Source organism: Lagenorhynchus albirostris, chromosome 9 (genome assembly GCF_949774975.1).
Source record: "Lagenorhynchus albirostris chromosome 9, mLagAlb1.1, whole genome shotgun sequence".
Taxonomy (NCBI): Eukaryota; Metazoa; Chordata; class Mammalia; order Artiodactyla; family Delphinidae; genus Lagenorhynchus; species Lagenorhynchus albirostris.
Window position 1 is genome coordinate 50,274,409 of NC_083103.1, and position 15,088 is coordinate 50,289,496.

Below are 15,088 nucleotides of genomic sequence, written 5' to 3' on the forward strand. Positions count from 1 at the left end.
ACATGACAGTGCCTTACATAGAGAACCAATAATAGCATCTTTTTATTAAGCACTTACTGTGTGCCAAGCACTGTGCTAAAGGTATTACATGTGTTGTCACCATACCCATACAACATTCTAGGAGATACGGATGTATTGATAAATCCCATTTTACAGAGGTTCCTGAGACACAAAGAGTTTAAGTGACTTGCCTAAGGTCATACAACTAGAAAGCTGTAGAGCCAGGCCTCAAAGCCAGGTCTGTCTAATACCATAATGACCATCTTAATCTCTCTACCCCACCTCCTCGCAGAATTGTGCACCAAATGTTAATTCCCTTCCCTTTAATCTCCAGTACCTGGCACAGGGCCCAGCATATAGCAAGCACATTTTTTTTTGATTGATTGATTGATTTTTGGCTGAGTTGGGTCTTTGTTGCTGTGTGCAGGCTTTCTCTAGTTGCAGCGAGCAGGGGCTACTCTACGTTGCAGTGCACAGGCTTCTCATTGCGGTGGCTTCTCTTGATGCAGAGCACAGGCTCTAGGCGCGTGGGCTTCAGTAGTTGTAGCACGCAGGCTTCAGTAGCTGTGGCTCATGGGCTCTAGAGCGCAGGCTCAGTAGTTGTGGCACATGGGCTTTTTTGCTCCACAGCATGTGAGATCTTCCCGGACCAGGCTCAAACCCATGCCTCCTGCATTGGCAGGCGGATTCTGAACCACTGCGCCACCAGGGAAGCCCAGCAATTGCTCATTAAATAACTTTTGAATTAGTAGATGGTAACAGCTGACATCCCTCAACCATCGGGTTTAACACAGGACTTTTGCCTGAATTTAGGATTTTCTCCTTCAAATCTGATCCTCTTTCAGGGATCCTTCTCCCAGCAAATGGCACCACCATCTATCTGTTTGCACAGCCAGAAAAGTAGGGTAACCATCAACCCATCTCTCTCCCTCCCACACATCATATCCAACCCATCACCAAGGCTGTCTCTCAAATCTGTGCATTTCTTTCCATCTTCCGTGACCGTGACCCGTGTTACTATCACATTCTCACCTGAACCACTGCAAGAGCTCCCTCACTGTTCTGTCCACAGCACTGAAGCCATCCTAAGGGCTCTTACCTGTGCTGCAGCCAGAGTGGGTGTCTCCATTTCTGACCAGGTAGCGTGCCTACTGAAAACCCTTAATGTTAATTCCTCTGGGGATAAAGCCCAAACTCTCTAACACAGCCTGGCCTCTGCCTGCCTCTTGCGCCTCTTCTTACACACGATCCCCTCCCCCTCTCATACTCTCCCAGCCATACCCTCCACTGACCTTGCTGAAGTCCCTTCTTCTTGTTGTGCTTCCTCCAGCCACCGGGCCTCTCCACACAAGCTGTTCCCTCCCCTCTTTGCCTAGTTAACTCTTACCACCTGATGTCTTAGCCCGGCCTCCCTTCCTTTTGTTAAGACTCCGCTGACCACCATGACCAGGTCAAATCCCCTTGTCAAAGGCTCTTGTGGCAACATCTACTTTTCCTTAATGGCCCAGCTGGCATTGTTACAGTTCTACATTTGCTTGTGAGTTTGTTATGTTACCTCCTCGGGTCCTTGGACTCTTTAATCAATAGAAATTGATAAGAAGCCAGATGAGGAATGCAAGCAAGGCTTTACTGGGACTCGTGCTGAGGCACAAGGGAATGAAAACAAGTAACAGGTGCCCTTGCTCGCTCCCGAGGAGGGAGGGCTGGTCCCTTACATGGGGTGAGGGTAGCGGCGGATGAGTGGGTCAGGCCAGAGGGGTGGCTTAGGTGGTCTGCCCACCCCCTTGGTGGTGCTGTGTGCAGGGATCACGCGCAGTCCCGAGCTTTTGCTCCTGGTACCTCCCAACTGGCAGTTGGTTTGTGGCCTTTTTGTAGCCTGTTGGTTCTAATTGCCTCAACTGCGCATGCGTGTAGTTACTTTTAGTCTTTATGTTTTCTTTGTATTCTGTTGCTTGAAGAGACGTTTATCCAGGTGCAAGCACTGCAGTAAAGGGTCCCAGGCCCCAGCCTATCCCAGTTTGATTGTCTATCCCTCTACAAGCTTGTTGGCCTGTTTCGTTGATCTCTCTGCAGCCTTTCCAATGCCCAGCCAGGGACGGCACATAGTATGTTTTCGACAAATGTGTGTTTAATTAATTAACTAGTTGATTAATCAATAAATTAATGTTTCACCCAGGTTACTGTGAGCTCCCTCGGGGCAGGGACCTGCCTTAAATTTTCTGCACCAACACCACCCCCCAGCAGGCAGCACATGACTGGGCCTGGGGAAGTGTGTACTGACCACTCTGAGTGATGGTGGCCACATGGTTGATGGGGATGGGAGTGTCTGTCAGAAACAACCTGGAAGGGAGTGAGGCAAGCAGGACAGGAAAGGGGAAAGAACTGAGGACAGATGTGGTCTAAGGGGACCCTAGCCTCAGCCCGGTGGGGAAGGAGGTCCTGGAGCATAAATCATGGATTGTATTGCAGAGCTGTCCCATTTTGAGGCAAGACGGCTAGGCTTTTGTGTGTATGTCCCAGATGGTCTTCAGTGATTAGGTGTCCTGCCAGCTGGCCCCAAGACACCAAAGCTTGAAAATGATGATCAGTTATGTCCCCTCCTCCCTCCAATCCATCTGTGCCCTGTGAGCTGAAGTACCCTGCCCCCTGCCTCACCCACTGTGTTGTTTCCTTGGGCTGCTGTAACAAAATACCGCAAACTGGGAGGCTTGGAACAAAAGAAATGTATTCTCTTGGGGCTCTGGGGGATAGAAGTCTGAAATCACAGGGTTGGCAGGACCGTGCTCTCTCCGAAGGCTCTAGGGGAGGATCTTCCTTGACCCTCTCCTAGCTTCTGTGGTTGCTGGCAATCCTTGGCGCTGCTTGGCTACGGCAGCATCACTCCAATCTCTGCCTCTGTTTTCACGCGGCCATTTTCCTGTGTGTCTCTATGTCCAAATTTCCTTCTTCTCATAAGGACCTCAACTTAACGACATCTGCAAAGACCCTATCTCCAAATAAGGTCATATTCACAGGTGCCGAGGGATGGGATGGGACTTGAATATATCTTTTTAAAAAATATTTATTTATTTATTTTTCTTTCTTTCTTTGGCTGCATTGGGTCTTAGTTGCGGCACGCGGGATCTCTGTTGAGGCACGTGGGAGCTTTCTTTGCGGCAGCCGGGCTTCTCTCTAGTTGTGGCACACAGGCTCCGGAGTGCGTGGTCTCTGTGGTTTGCAGCACGCAGGCTTAGTTGCTCTGCGGCATGTGGGATCTTAGTTCCCCGATCAGGGATTGAACCTGTGTCCCCTGCATTGGAAGGCAGATTCTTTACCACTGGACCACCAGGGAAGTCCAGGGCCTTTAATATATCTTTTGGGGGACACAATTCAATACACTAACCCAGAATGCCACAGTTACCTCTTTCAAACTCTTGAACCTGCCCTTTCTGTATCTGAGACTGAAGCTTTCTTCCTGGGACCACTCCCCTGACCCCTCAGCTTTTGCCAAAAATGAAGTAATGCTCCTCATTCCCAGAAATGCACCCTGATAGAGCCCTGCAATTCCACAGCTGGCAGCTTTTACAGTGGCCAAAGGCTCTCCTGCCTTTTCTCATTTAATCCTCACAACAGCCTCAAGAAGATTTACCATTCTTCCCATTGTATAGACGAGGAAATTGAGACTCAGGGAAGGTAAGTGCCTCACACACAGTCTCACAGCAGGGAACTGGCAGAGCAGAGACTTGATCCAGGTCTGCCTGATGGCAGACACCACATCCTTCACCACCGCACTCTACTGCCTAGCTTCTTCCCTTGGTGGTACATCTGCCAGCCGCCAAGAGGATCCAGGTAAACCCATCCAGCAACTTAGAAGAGTGTCATGAGAAAACTGCTAAGAGATAAGAAAGAACACAGAATTGGGGGCCTGGGTTTGGTTGTTAAGAGGACCTAGGGATAAGGAGTCACAGGTCACATGAAGAGATGAAAACAAGATGTAGTTTGGGGTGACATTTCTTTAGGGAAGAATTTTCCATTGTTGATAGTTTTAAATTCATTTGATGATTGATATAATATAAATTCAGTTATTTTTCTCTGTCCTACTTTTATAGGCCTACTCCTGGTGAATATCCTTTCATATCCTGAAGCCTGCCAGTGTTCTGGAAGCCAGTTTGTTGTTTTTGTTTGTTTGTTTGTTTTTGCGGTACGTGGGCCTCTCACTGTTGTGGCCTCTCCCGTTGGGGAGCACAGGCTCCGAACGCGCAGGCTCAGCGGCCATGGCTCACGGGCCCAGCCGCTCCGCGGCATGTGGGATCTTCCCGGACCGGGGCACAAACCCGTGTCCCCTGCATCGGCAGGCAGACTCTCAACCACTGTGCCACCAGGGAAGCCCAGGGATCTCACATTTTATTGGGGAAGATGGACAATCACAACTAATGAGATCAGTGCTTCAAGAGAACTGTCAGTTGAGGTTCTTGGCTGTCTACACCATAATCCATACAGGTTTAAGCAGAAGGAGAAGAGAATCAGGCTCAGTGCTACACAGTTAAAGGTCAGGGCCAAAGCCGTCAGCCAAAACACCCATCCACACCAGAGGAATTTTCTAGTGGAAATATCACCACCCTGCCACCTGTTGCTTGGCACCTATGTGAGGTGATGGCTGTTAAAAACTCCTCCACAGGTGCCCCTAGAACACCCAGACACCCCCATCACAGATGCTTTCCATGTGATCTTATCTATCTGCATGCAGACATCAGTGCCCATCATTTCCTTCCACTTCCATGTCTTATCAGGAACACCTTGTGAATTACCTGGTGGTCCAGTGGTTAGGACCCTGTGCTTTCACTGCCGAGGGCCCAGGTTCAATCCATGCTCAGGGAACTAAGATCCCACAAGCCACACAGAGTGGCCAAAAAAAAAAGAGAAAGGAACACCTTCTACGTGGAACCCAGGTTACATGTGAAACCCACGTGGAATGTGGGAAATGTTACTTTCGTTTTCCAGCTTCTATAACACAGGAAAGCAATCCAGAAGGGACTGGGCGACTGGATGTTTGTATCTGAAATTCAGAAAAGATATACAGACCAGTGAGCTGGGACAGATCACAGAGGGTTCCCCCAGGTGCAAAGATTGGTGAGAATGGTGACTCAGACCAGGTACAAGGGTGCCTCCACTTTGGTTCACCACTGAAACAGCAAATGAGCTGATAGAGATAGAGCTAGAAGTGTGACGGTTGCTCCCTGATGCCTTCCTACCTCCACATACAGGTGCACTTGAAGCCTAATGGTCAAAGGAAAGAGTAAGAAACCTGCCAGGGCAGGGGAACCCTGTCCGCCCGTTGGCCCTTCTTTATTCTGTTGGGCTAGAACTCAGCACTCAGGGATCTACTTACTATCATGAAGGGAATTCCCTTCGATGGTAAATCCAGACTTCTATTCTGACATGTGGAAGTTCTAAACAATTAAATACTGAACTGTTCTGCATTAAAATGTGTTGACTAAGAGGTAAAATTTAGAGAGACAAAGTACTTTTTCCCTCTTATCAGCCACCCAACAAAGTGGAAAGTCTTGATTCCAGGTAGGGATGTCTGGTCAGGGACAGATCCTCAGTTATAGATCAGGAGCTAAAGAGAGAGACCACCACTGGTGACCCTTCTCTCCTAAGGAGAGGTGTGAATTTGAACCTCAAGGATGAGAACCTTGTGGTTGATTACAAATATTTTCCCCACCTCTGCATCATTATTTCTTTCTTGTTATCCCAGGATTTCAGTAAAAATTTGTAGGATGTTCTTAGCATGCATTGAATTATGAGAAATGACTTATCTACACTTGATGAAGATTGAATTGAGAAGAGGGAAAATCATCACAGATTCAAGACACATTATGATTCTAAAACAGGCTAAATACAGAGAAAACCATATCTAAGCATATAGCAATAAAACTGCTGAAAACCACAAAGATAAAATCTTAAAAGCAGCCAGAGAAAGAGATGCATTACTTTTGAAGTCACAATAATAAGACTGATAGCTGACTTCTCATCGGAAACAATGAAAGTCAAAAAGAGAATAGAATGTTATCTTCAAAGTGCTACAAGAAAATACTTCCCTAACCTAGAATTCAATAGCTGCAAAAACATCCTTCAAGAATAAAGGAAAAACAAAGACATTTTCAAACTAACAAAAACCAGGGTAATTCATCATCAGCAGACCTGCTATAAAAGGAATACTGAAAGAGTGTTCATAGATAAAAAGGAATGGTCCTAGATGGAAGCTAGAAGATATGCATCAACAATAGAAGTAAAGATATTCATACAATGAAATACACAAAATATATACATATACAAGAATAGTCATATGGTCATTGTTTCTAGTAGCTAAAACATTAATATCCAAATGTCTGTCAACATTCCTACATGGTGTACTATACTGCAATGAAAGTTACAAAATAGACTTACACTCCCATCAAAGATGGAGTAATAAAGACCAAATCTACCCTCCTACCTGAAATAACAACAACAAAATGACAAAATGTAGGAAATAAAGGTTTTCAAGGCATTGGCTATCAGGCAATGTTTGGGATCTTAAGAGGCAGAGAACACATGTAAACCCTACCATTGCCCACACTGCCTGGAGAGAGTTTCCAGGCCACCATGCAGGCAGGATGAACCAGATGAAGCCTGGAAGGCCCCCTGTGTTGAGGAGATGGAGCTGTGAGTCTGAAGAGGCTAGTTGGCTAGAGTTTACAGGGCAGAGTGCCAGAGATGAAAGAGCTGCAGAGAGAGAGAATTCTGGAGATTTTCAGAGGGTCTCCCTCATTGTTCAGCTGAGTTTTGATCAATGCATGCATTGGAGTCCTGACTCTGCCACTTTCTGTCAATCAACATGCCTGTTTTGAGCACCTACTATGTGCCAAACACTGAGGAGGGATGTGGGAAACCAGAGCTGAGGCAGACCTGTTCCCGCCCTTATCAGGCTCCCAGTCTAACTGAGGAGAGAAACCACATGCACCCAGCAGGCACACACCACCCGAGGAGTCTAAGCTGAGAGCCAGAGGAATGGTTCAGGGCAGATGTGAAGAGAAAAGAGGGTCCACTGTTCTAACCCACACCATCCCCTCCCTGACCCTGATCCCAGCACTGGATGGATGTGGGGACATAGTGATGTGGGAGACATAGACCAGCTCCCCAGGTCTAGCCTGCAGTGTGAGTTCTAGGTGGGACCTGAGGAAGCAAAGACTGCCATCCCTGGGAAAGGGGGAGAACCTTGGGCCAGGAAGTGGGAGCTGGTGCCCATCCTTGCTCTGCCTCTAGATCTTTGTGCAGACTTTCCGGGTCTCAGTTTCCTCATCTGACCCTGGGGAGGCTAAGCTCCTTTTACTCTGAAGGAGGTTCCCACCAGCTGAGCTTCTGGGCCTCAGTTTCTCTTGACCACAAAGGGGACAATAATCCCTGTCCATCCTTGGGAGAGCCTCCCAATCAAGGGATTGTTCTTTTCCTCCAGCTACTGCCAAGAGGAGATGAAGAAGCCCCAGGAGTTTGTGCAGAAGTGAGGGGACAGGCAATGATTGACTGTCCAAGGCAACAGGGGTGAGGCAAGTGCTTTCTGCTGACCCAGCATCTCGCTTATATCTCTCCCCAACTCCCCCCACCCCATTGCACCCCAGACTATTCCATGCTTCCTGCTTCCCGCTCAGTCCTATGGTTTCTCCAGGGATGATTTAGGAATGGAGAGTGGCAGCCATCTTGTTAGAAGTTGCAACACCTCCGTCCTCACATCTACCCTGCCAATCTTCAGACTTGGTGTACTTCACGTCCTGTACGGACCCATCCTATTATGCCCTCAGAGAACAATGTGGCTGTGCCGTCTCTGAGCAGATTTCACTCACACAAACTCCCTGGAACATGGTGGCCTCGCAGCACACCCTCCTGTACCCTGAAGGCCTCGCCTTCCAGAGAACTCATCACCCCAGTGAGAGAGTGGACAGGAGTGAGGTTAGCCCCCATCACACCCCTCCCCTTCACATGCCCTTCTCAGACCTTCAGAGAGGTCAAGACAGCAAGGGTTGGGCGCCACCTGGTGGCCCCGAGCTGCACTACAGGCCACCATCCTCTTCATCCCTTTTCTCGTGCCCCACCCTCTCTGGCAACTCAGACTGAGCCCAGACCCTTCTCTGGGGCCCCAACCAACTTGCTCACCACCCCTACCCACCACAGTCCTGCGGAGGCAGATGGTGACCCTGCCCTCCTGAATCTCCTTCCTCTATCTCGGAGAAAGAGCCCTCGGAGAGGAGTCAGGCTCACACCAACCTTGGCCGATTACTTAACCTCCTGAACCTCAAGCTTCTTGGCTACAGAATGAGACTAATAGTATCTACGCCACAGAATCGTGAGGTTTCTGCCCTGCAAACCAGTTCATCTGTACCGGTTTGCAGGGCAGAAATAGAGACACAGATGTAAAGAACAAACGTATGGACACCAAGGGGGGGGAAAGTGGCGGGGGGGTGGGTGGGTGGGGTGGTGGGATGAATTGGGAGATTGGGATTGACATGTATACACTAATATGTATAAAAAGGATGACTAATAAGAACCTGCTATATAAAAAAATAATTAAATTAAAAAAAATAAAAGAATCGTGAGGTTTCATGTAAAATGAAACCATTAAGTTGGGAGGGCAGGGCAGCCCTGGGGCTAGAAGCCCTGGGGCTAAGCCTTGGGTTCTCTAACCTGGTGAGGGCTGCCCGTGGCTCTGCAGATGCATGGCCGTCCTCCCATCTGTCCTCCCACCCCCTCCTCCCACCCCCTCCCCTGGCAGCCCCAAACAGCTGCCCCGCCCATCTTCCCAGGGAGCTCACCTCCTGCTAGAGGCTCCACCCAACACCCAGTTGCCGGTGAAGGTGGTGCTGAAAAGCTGCCCGGGGCTGCTCACGAGCCGGTTCGTTTCCCAGCTCATTTTCCAGGGCACTTGCCAGTCCGCCCTCTGCCCTCGCCCCCATCCAATTGGTCCAATGCGTCTTGAATTCCTCCTCCCTTGCCTCGCCCAGGGCACGGAGCATCGCCCTAGAATGATCCCTGCCCAACCACTCCCGCCCAGTCCTTGCTCTGTCCTCCTGCTGGAGCTTCTAAAATGCTTGTCTGAGCCACTCCCCACTGAAAACCTTTCCCTGGCTCCCCGCTGCCCACAAAATCAAGCCGAACTCCACAGCCTGGCATTCATGGCCCTCCCTGATCTGGCCTTGGCTCCCCCTCCAAGTCTCCATCCCCTGTGTGCCAGCCACCCCACTCCCCTTCTCCATGCATTTGTAGGAGCAGGTCCTTCTCCCAGGGGTGCCCAACCCCCTTTGCCCGCAGGAAAATGCCTGCTCATCTTCCAAACCTTGCTGTTCTTCTCAGGCCCCTGCCTGGGACCATAGGTATCATGGCCTGTGTCTCCCCCACCGGGCTGTTAGACCCTCCAGACCAGGGACAAGGATGAATTTAGCTCTGGGCCTCAGCGTAGGGTCCCGAGTGCATGAGGAAATAGTTGTGAGTTGTTCAATTTGGTGGCAAGGAGGGAGGGCCTCGAATGGGATTAAATGTCCTCAAGGGACTGCTGGGCTGGAGACAGCAGATGCAAGGGAGGGGAAGTAAGGCCCAGGGGTGGGTACCCAGGATGTGCTTCCACTTTGTCCAAAGGCTTGTGGAAGAGGACACACACACACACACACACACACATTCGGGGTTGGGGGTCACAGGTAGAGGAGCACCTATGTCAGCCCGCACCGACGCTGGCTTCAGCTGGGCACCATTAGAATAGTCCTCCCGTGTCAGCTTTGGGCCAGGAACTGATTCATCCCCACCTGGGGGCCCACTGGTCAGCCTGGGTCCTGTGCTGTGAGAGGGCAGACAGACTGGGGGAGCCCAAAACAGGGGCTGGGCAGGGGAGGGGCCTGGACCCCATGGCCCCAAGGGGAGGCTAGAGCCCTGGGACCATTCAGCCCAGAGGAGCAGATTCCAAAGCATGACAGACTGTGGGGCAGAAGAAGCAGACAGGCTCTGTGGTCCCAAAGGCACGGCTGGCACCCTGGGGCCATTGTGGGTGGTCTCAAGATGATCCTGTCTCTCTCCTCCCAGCCCTCCCTCTCCTAGGAAAGGAGAGCCCAGTGCTCAGTCCCTTAACATGCCAACCTTTACTGATCTGGGAGAGATGAACAGGGATAGAAGATGGGAGAGGTATAGGCAAGTGGGGAGTGGGGTATGGAGACTGTACCAGTCAGAGCCTCCTCATGGTCCCCAATCTGGGACCTGCCCCTCTCTGTCTGTGCAGAAGCAAACACTCTCACAGCCAGGAGAGCAGGGAACCCACCCTGCAGCCATACCCAGGGCTGTATCTGAGGTAGAGTCAGACTCAAGGTTACCCCTCTGGCTGGATTTACAGGGACACAGACAGGCATCCCCGTGGCTCGGAGGGGGTTCAGAGGCCCAGGCCTCGGCTGTATGGGCACTCATGACTAAGGAAGGCCAGCAGACAGAGGGTCTAGGAGAAGCAGCAGGTCACCTCCTCTAGGCAGCCTCCTTGATTGCTTCAGCCCCTCAATTCTCCCTTTCCAGTCCACAATCGCTGCCCCATGCTCAGGCCTCTGTATCTGCCATCCACACCTAAGTCCCTACTATCTGTCACAGGACTGGTCTGGGGATACCCCAGCAGGTCTAGGACTCCCCCAGAAGAGGGGCTAGGCAGCAGGGGTGGGACCTCCAGTAGCCTGAGAGTTCTAAAAGGCATTTGCCTCCCCCAGGGCTGTTTCCCCGCCCCCGCCTCCAACCCCACATACAAAGTCTGCAAACAGCCCTGTGGGGGAGGGTTGGTAGAAAGAAATAGATTTATTCTCATGTACAAAGCCGTCAGCCCACAGGACCATATACAACAGTTGCACAGAGTCCTAGAAAAACGCATCTCTCTAAAGGCAGCTCAGAATAGGTAAGGCAGGTGGCCCCCTCCCCCCAGCCCACAACACTGTACTGAACAAAACAGAGAAAGGAGGAACCTGCAGCCAGGATGACCCCAGAGGCCCAGCCCTATTGGGTCTCCCTAGCCCCGGGGCACAGGTGGATATGGCCTTGAAGAGGAGACAAGCCCTACCAGGGCTGAGGCCAGGTTCCCCTCTGGCTGCAGGAATGCAGGAGGGGCTCGGGCTAAGGGGGTGCACTCAGGAGGCCACTGAGGGACTCAGTGTCGGCTCTCTGCCCCAGGGGTCCAGGGACACTCCATGGCCTCTCCTGGGACTCCACAGAGCTATGGGGACTTTGATCTAAAAGGGGTCTTAGAGAATGGATTGTCTCACCCTCCTGTTTCATCCAGATAGGGGAAGGGACTTGCCCAGGGACAGCCAGGATGAAGCACTGCTGACCCATGATGGGCCTGCCTCCCAGCCCAGGGATCCTTCCTGCCCACTGTTCTTATCCTGCTTTCTTCCTGAGCCCCCTCTCCCAGAGCACTGAGCTGCCCCCCTGGCAGCTTCCTTATGGGACCCCTTCATCTCCCCAGGTCCCAGTCTCCACTATAAGTACAGTGGCAGTCCTCAGGGCCACCTGTGGCCCCATCGCTATTTCTAGTCCTCCAGCCAAGCTGATGACTGTCTCTAAGACCCACACTCTGCCCACTCAGATGTCTCACCTTCTTGCGTGAGGATCCTGGGGGGCAGGGGGTGTCCTCAGAGGAAAAGGGCACAGATCTGGTGGGGCAGAAATGGGGCCCAGGAGAAACCATCCAGGCTGCCTCGGAAGAGTGGCCTGAGGGGGGGCACTTGCCAAGGTGTGGTCAGAGATGCAGAGCAGGGCGCACTGTTCATTGTCATCCCTGTGCTCTCAGAGGACAAATAAAGTCCTGGTGAGGCTGGAAGTCTTCCATTATACAGACGAGAAAGCTGAGGCCGTGGAAGGTCGGCCTTGCCCGGGGTCACATGGGAAGTCCTGGTCTAGAACCCAGGACCCATGGCTCTGGTCCCAGGGCATGTGGCCAGGCCAGTGGAGAGTTGTGGGAGGAGGCCTGGGTGAAGAGGAGTCCCAGGAGGGACTCACTCAGCATCGAGGCTGCAACAGCCATTGATGGGGGCCCCAGCACCATCCAGGTCAGGCACCTCGTACTCCTCGTCCAGGAAGTCCAGCGAGTTGTTGCTTGGGAGGCCGCGGATGGTGAACTTGTGCGACACTTTGGTCCAGTGCTCGCGATTAGAGGCCACACGTTCATACAGCTCTGCTGCTTTGGGGAACAGGTCCTGCAGCAGCCTGGGGATGTGAAGGCGCAGGGTAAGAGGTCAGACTGTGAGCAGCAAGAAAGATTAGGCTGGACCGCAGGTAAAACTTCCACAAGAGTATGAGAAATAGGACGGGAAGCACAAGGAGAACATGGCGGTCTCTTTCCATAAGGGACCAAGGATGAAGTGAATGGCCCATTTAGGGGCAAAGCAGGAGAGGTTGTGCCCAGAGGCAGGGAGTGGATGAGCTGGAGCAGAGCCAGGCCAGCCCACCACTTGTGTCTGCTGTGACAGCCACAGCCAGCCCCATCCCACCCACCCTGCTGTCCCTGGCTGGGGTCCCTAGCAGGCCCCACGAGATCGCTCACTTGTAGATGGGCATTGCGATGTGCTCCATGAAGCTGATCTGCAGCTCGGGGATGTAGGCCTTCTCACGGTCCATCATCTCCATCGGCCTGTTGCCCATGGCCTTCTCCTGCAGGCATCAAGTCGTCAGGCCTGGCCCTCTCCTTCCTCCATAAGCACCTGGATCAGGCTAACCCAGCCCTCCCAGGGCCCAGGCTAGGAACCCTCCCCCAACCTGGACACCCTGCGGTCACTCCCCACATACCAAGTCTCCTTGGGAAAAGAACTCTTTGTAGATCAGCTCCTGAAAGGTCAACACTCTCATTACCTCCTGTGAGTGGGGTCCATCCACCCACGCTCCTCCACAGCCCATTCCCAAGGGGGCAAACTGAGGCACTGTGACCTCAGGACCTGCCCTCACCATCTCCGGCCTGGCAGGGGGATGGGCCCCAGATGGGAAGGAGTGGCTGGGTTCTGGCCCACCTTCCACCAGCCACTGATTTGCTATGGGTGACCCCCCCAGTGAGTCCACGCCCCTCCCTGCATCTCCCCACCTGTCGTCCTGAGGGGGTCCAGGTTCCTGTCTCCCCCACAGGCTGAGCTCAGCACAGGGAGGGTGTTCAGGCTGCGGGAGCCACACAGAGCCAGGCAGGGAGTACAGCCTGCGCCTTCCCAGGCTGGGGCAGCACTTACTGCAATCTTCCTCGTTGTCTTCCAGCCCTTGGTCTGGTCAGAGAGGTCACAGGAGGTCATAAGGAGGCAGAGAAGGAGGCTGTGATGCTGCTTGTTGGTTCGGTCATAGCCCACTGTTGGGGAGAGAACGGGGTCAAGGAGAGGGCCCCAGCATTCTGGTACCCTCTCTCGGAGGGCAAGGCCCCAGGGCCCACCCCAAAGTGGTCCAGGGAATTCAGCACCCTGGATGGGAGCCAGGGATGTAGGGCTGGGTCTGCCTGCTGGGTTGATGCCAGAAGGGGTGGATCTAAAACCCTGGGGATGCTCTCCAGGCGAATCCTCCTCTTGGTGGTCCCTCCCCATCCCTGAGGCCTGGGCTAAAGGCAGGCACCTTCGGCCATCTTTTGGAGATCCTTGAAGATGCGGAGGTGGTGGGCCAGGTCTGTGGCCAAGATGATGTCCCGCATCAGGTCCAGCATGCGCTGATAGTCCTGGGCCAGGGCCAGGGGTGCGGGAGGGTGTCAAGGCCTCTGGCCAGACACCCCACCCTCGCCCCCAGACCTCAGGAACCTCCACCCCTCGGCTTCACTCCTTCTCCCGTCTCAGGCCAGCTCCCAGCTCCCACTTCCTCACCCCCAGCCCCACCCCCGGCCTCATCACCTTCCGGGAGAAGTGGTCAAAGATGTTGCAACCGTGGGTGTTGAGGATAGCGATGGCCTGAGCGAAGTGGTGCCTCTGGGGGGAGAGGAGTGATGGGGGTCCAGCTGGGGTGGGGGGCTTCCCTCCTCACTGACCCCAAGAGTGGGAGCAGGCCCGGCCCAGCCCCGGCCCCCAAGGTAAGCTGAGCAGGCAGAACTGGGGAGTCGGGGGTGCGGGGCCCGTTCCCTTTCTGGGCTCTGTTTCAACCCTCTCTGTGACCCTGGGCAAGTCCCTGGCCACCTCTGAGCCTTGGATTCCTCAGCTGTCACATGGAGGGACACAACAAGGTAAGCTCTGAGGGCCTCTCAAGCTGGAACGATTCTGAAATGATCCCTCAGAGTCCTGGACACTAATTCATGCAGCCAGCATTTGTGTGCTGACAAGGAAGGGCGGTGACAAGGCGAGGGCAAGGACCCTGTCTCCTGATGCTGAAGGGCTATCACTCAGAGGAGGGGCAGGTAAGCCCAGGGCATGGAGGGCAGAAGCAGGGCTGCCACCACACCTCCCAGGAGGAAGCGAGCCCCTCGTCTCTGGGGGTGTGCAAGCGGGAGCGGCTCTGGAGGGGGCCTGCGGGGGCCGCGTGGGGCAAGGCGAGCTTGGAAGTCTGACTCCCACTCTGTGCCAAGCCCTCTGCCAGGTGCAGGGAACTCAGAGATGTCCCCGATTCTGTCCCTGCCCCCAGGAGCTCCCATCGCGGGCGTGCAGACCCACCCACATCAGTCTAAGGCAAAGCTGAGTATGATGACAGTGAAGCCCGTGCCCGGCTGGGCGGGGAGGGGGTTTCATAGGGTGTCCCCAGACATGCAGAGAGAAACATGCTAAATGCAAGTCCTCCCTCGGCAAACCTGGGCTCAGGCGGAACCTGCTGCCTGATTCGTACCCCCAGCCGCACCTGCACGCCTCCAAGCCCATCGGGGAACAAGAGCCAGGCGTGCCCTGGGGGTGGCTGCAGCTCTCGTAGCCTGTCTGAGGAGCAGGGCTTGGGAGGGGGACGAGCTGGGCCACAGTCTAACTTAGTAAGTCACTGGCTTTAAGGGGACAGTGAACGGGGATATTGGGCAGAATGGTGGTACCTCCATGACAGAACCTTCTGAGCTGTAGAGCGCGGCCAGCACAGATTTCTGGAAAAGCCCGAGAAAAGTCCATCACTCCTCACATCCAGAGGCAAG

At 53.2% G+C, this 15,088-nt stretch overlaps 1 protein-coding gene across 10 annotated transcripts in view; it reads right to left on the bottom strand.

Moving 5' to 3' along the window:
• PDE2A (phosphodiesterase 2A) overlaps positions 1–15,088 on the bottom strand; it is a 185,643-nt gene that overhangs the window by 87,849 nt on the left and 82,706 nt on the right. For 5 of the 10 annotated variants that reach the window (XM_060159917.1, XM_060159916.1, XM_060159918.1 and 2 more), the window contains 7 exons: positions 14,993–15,040; positions 13,881–13,955; positions 13,612–13,711; positions 13,242–13,354; positions 12,814–12,852; positions 12,572–12,678; positions 12,087–12,234 (listed from right to left, as the gene is read on the bottom strand). In XM_060159917.1, coding sequence (XP_060015900.1) covers positions 12,087–12,234; positions 12,572–12,678; positions 12,814–12,852; positions 13,242–13,354; positions 13,612–13,711; positions 13,881–13,955; positions 14,993–15,040 — 630 coding nt within the window. Of the gene's footprint in view, positions 1–1,294; positions 3,872–4,327; positions 5,036–11,303; positions 12,235–12,571; positions 12,679–12,813; positions 12,853–13,241; positions 13,355–13,611; positions 13,712–13,880; positions 13,956–14,992; positions 15,041–15,088 lie in introns of those variants that run through there. The other 5 variants (XM_060159922.1, XM_060159925.1, XM_060159919.1 and 2 more) reach the window with 4 other exon arrangements.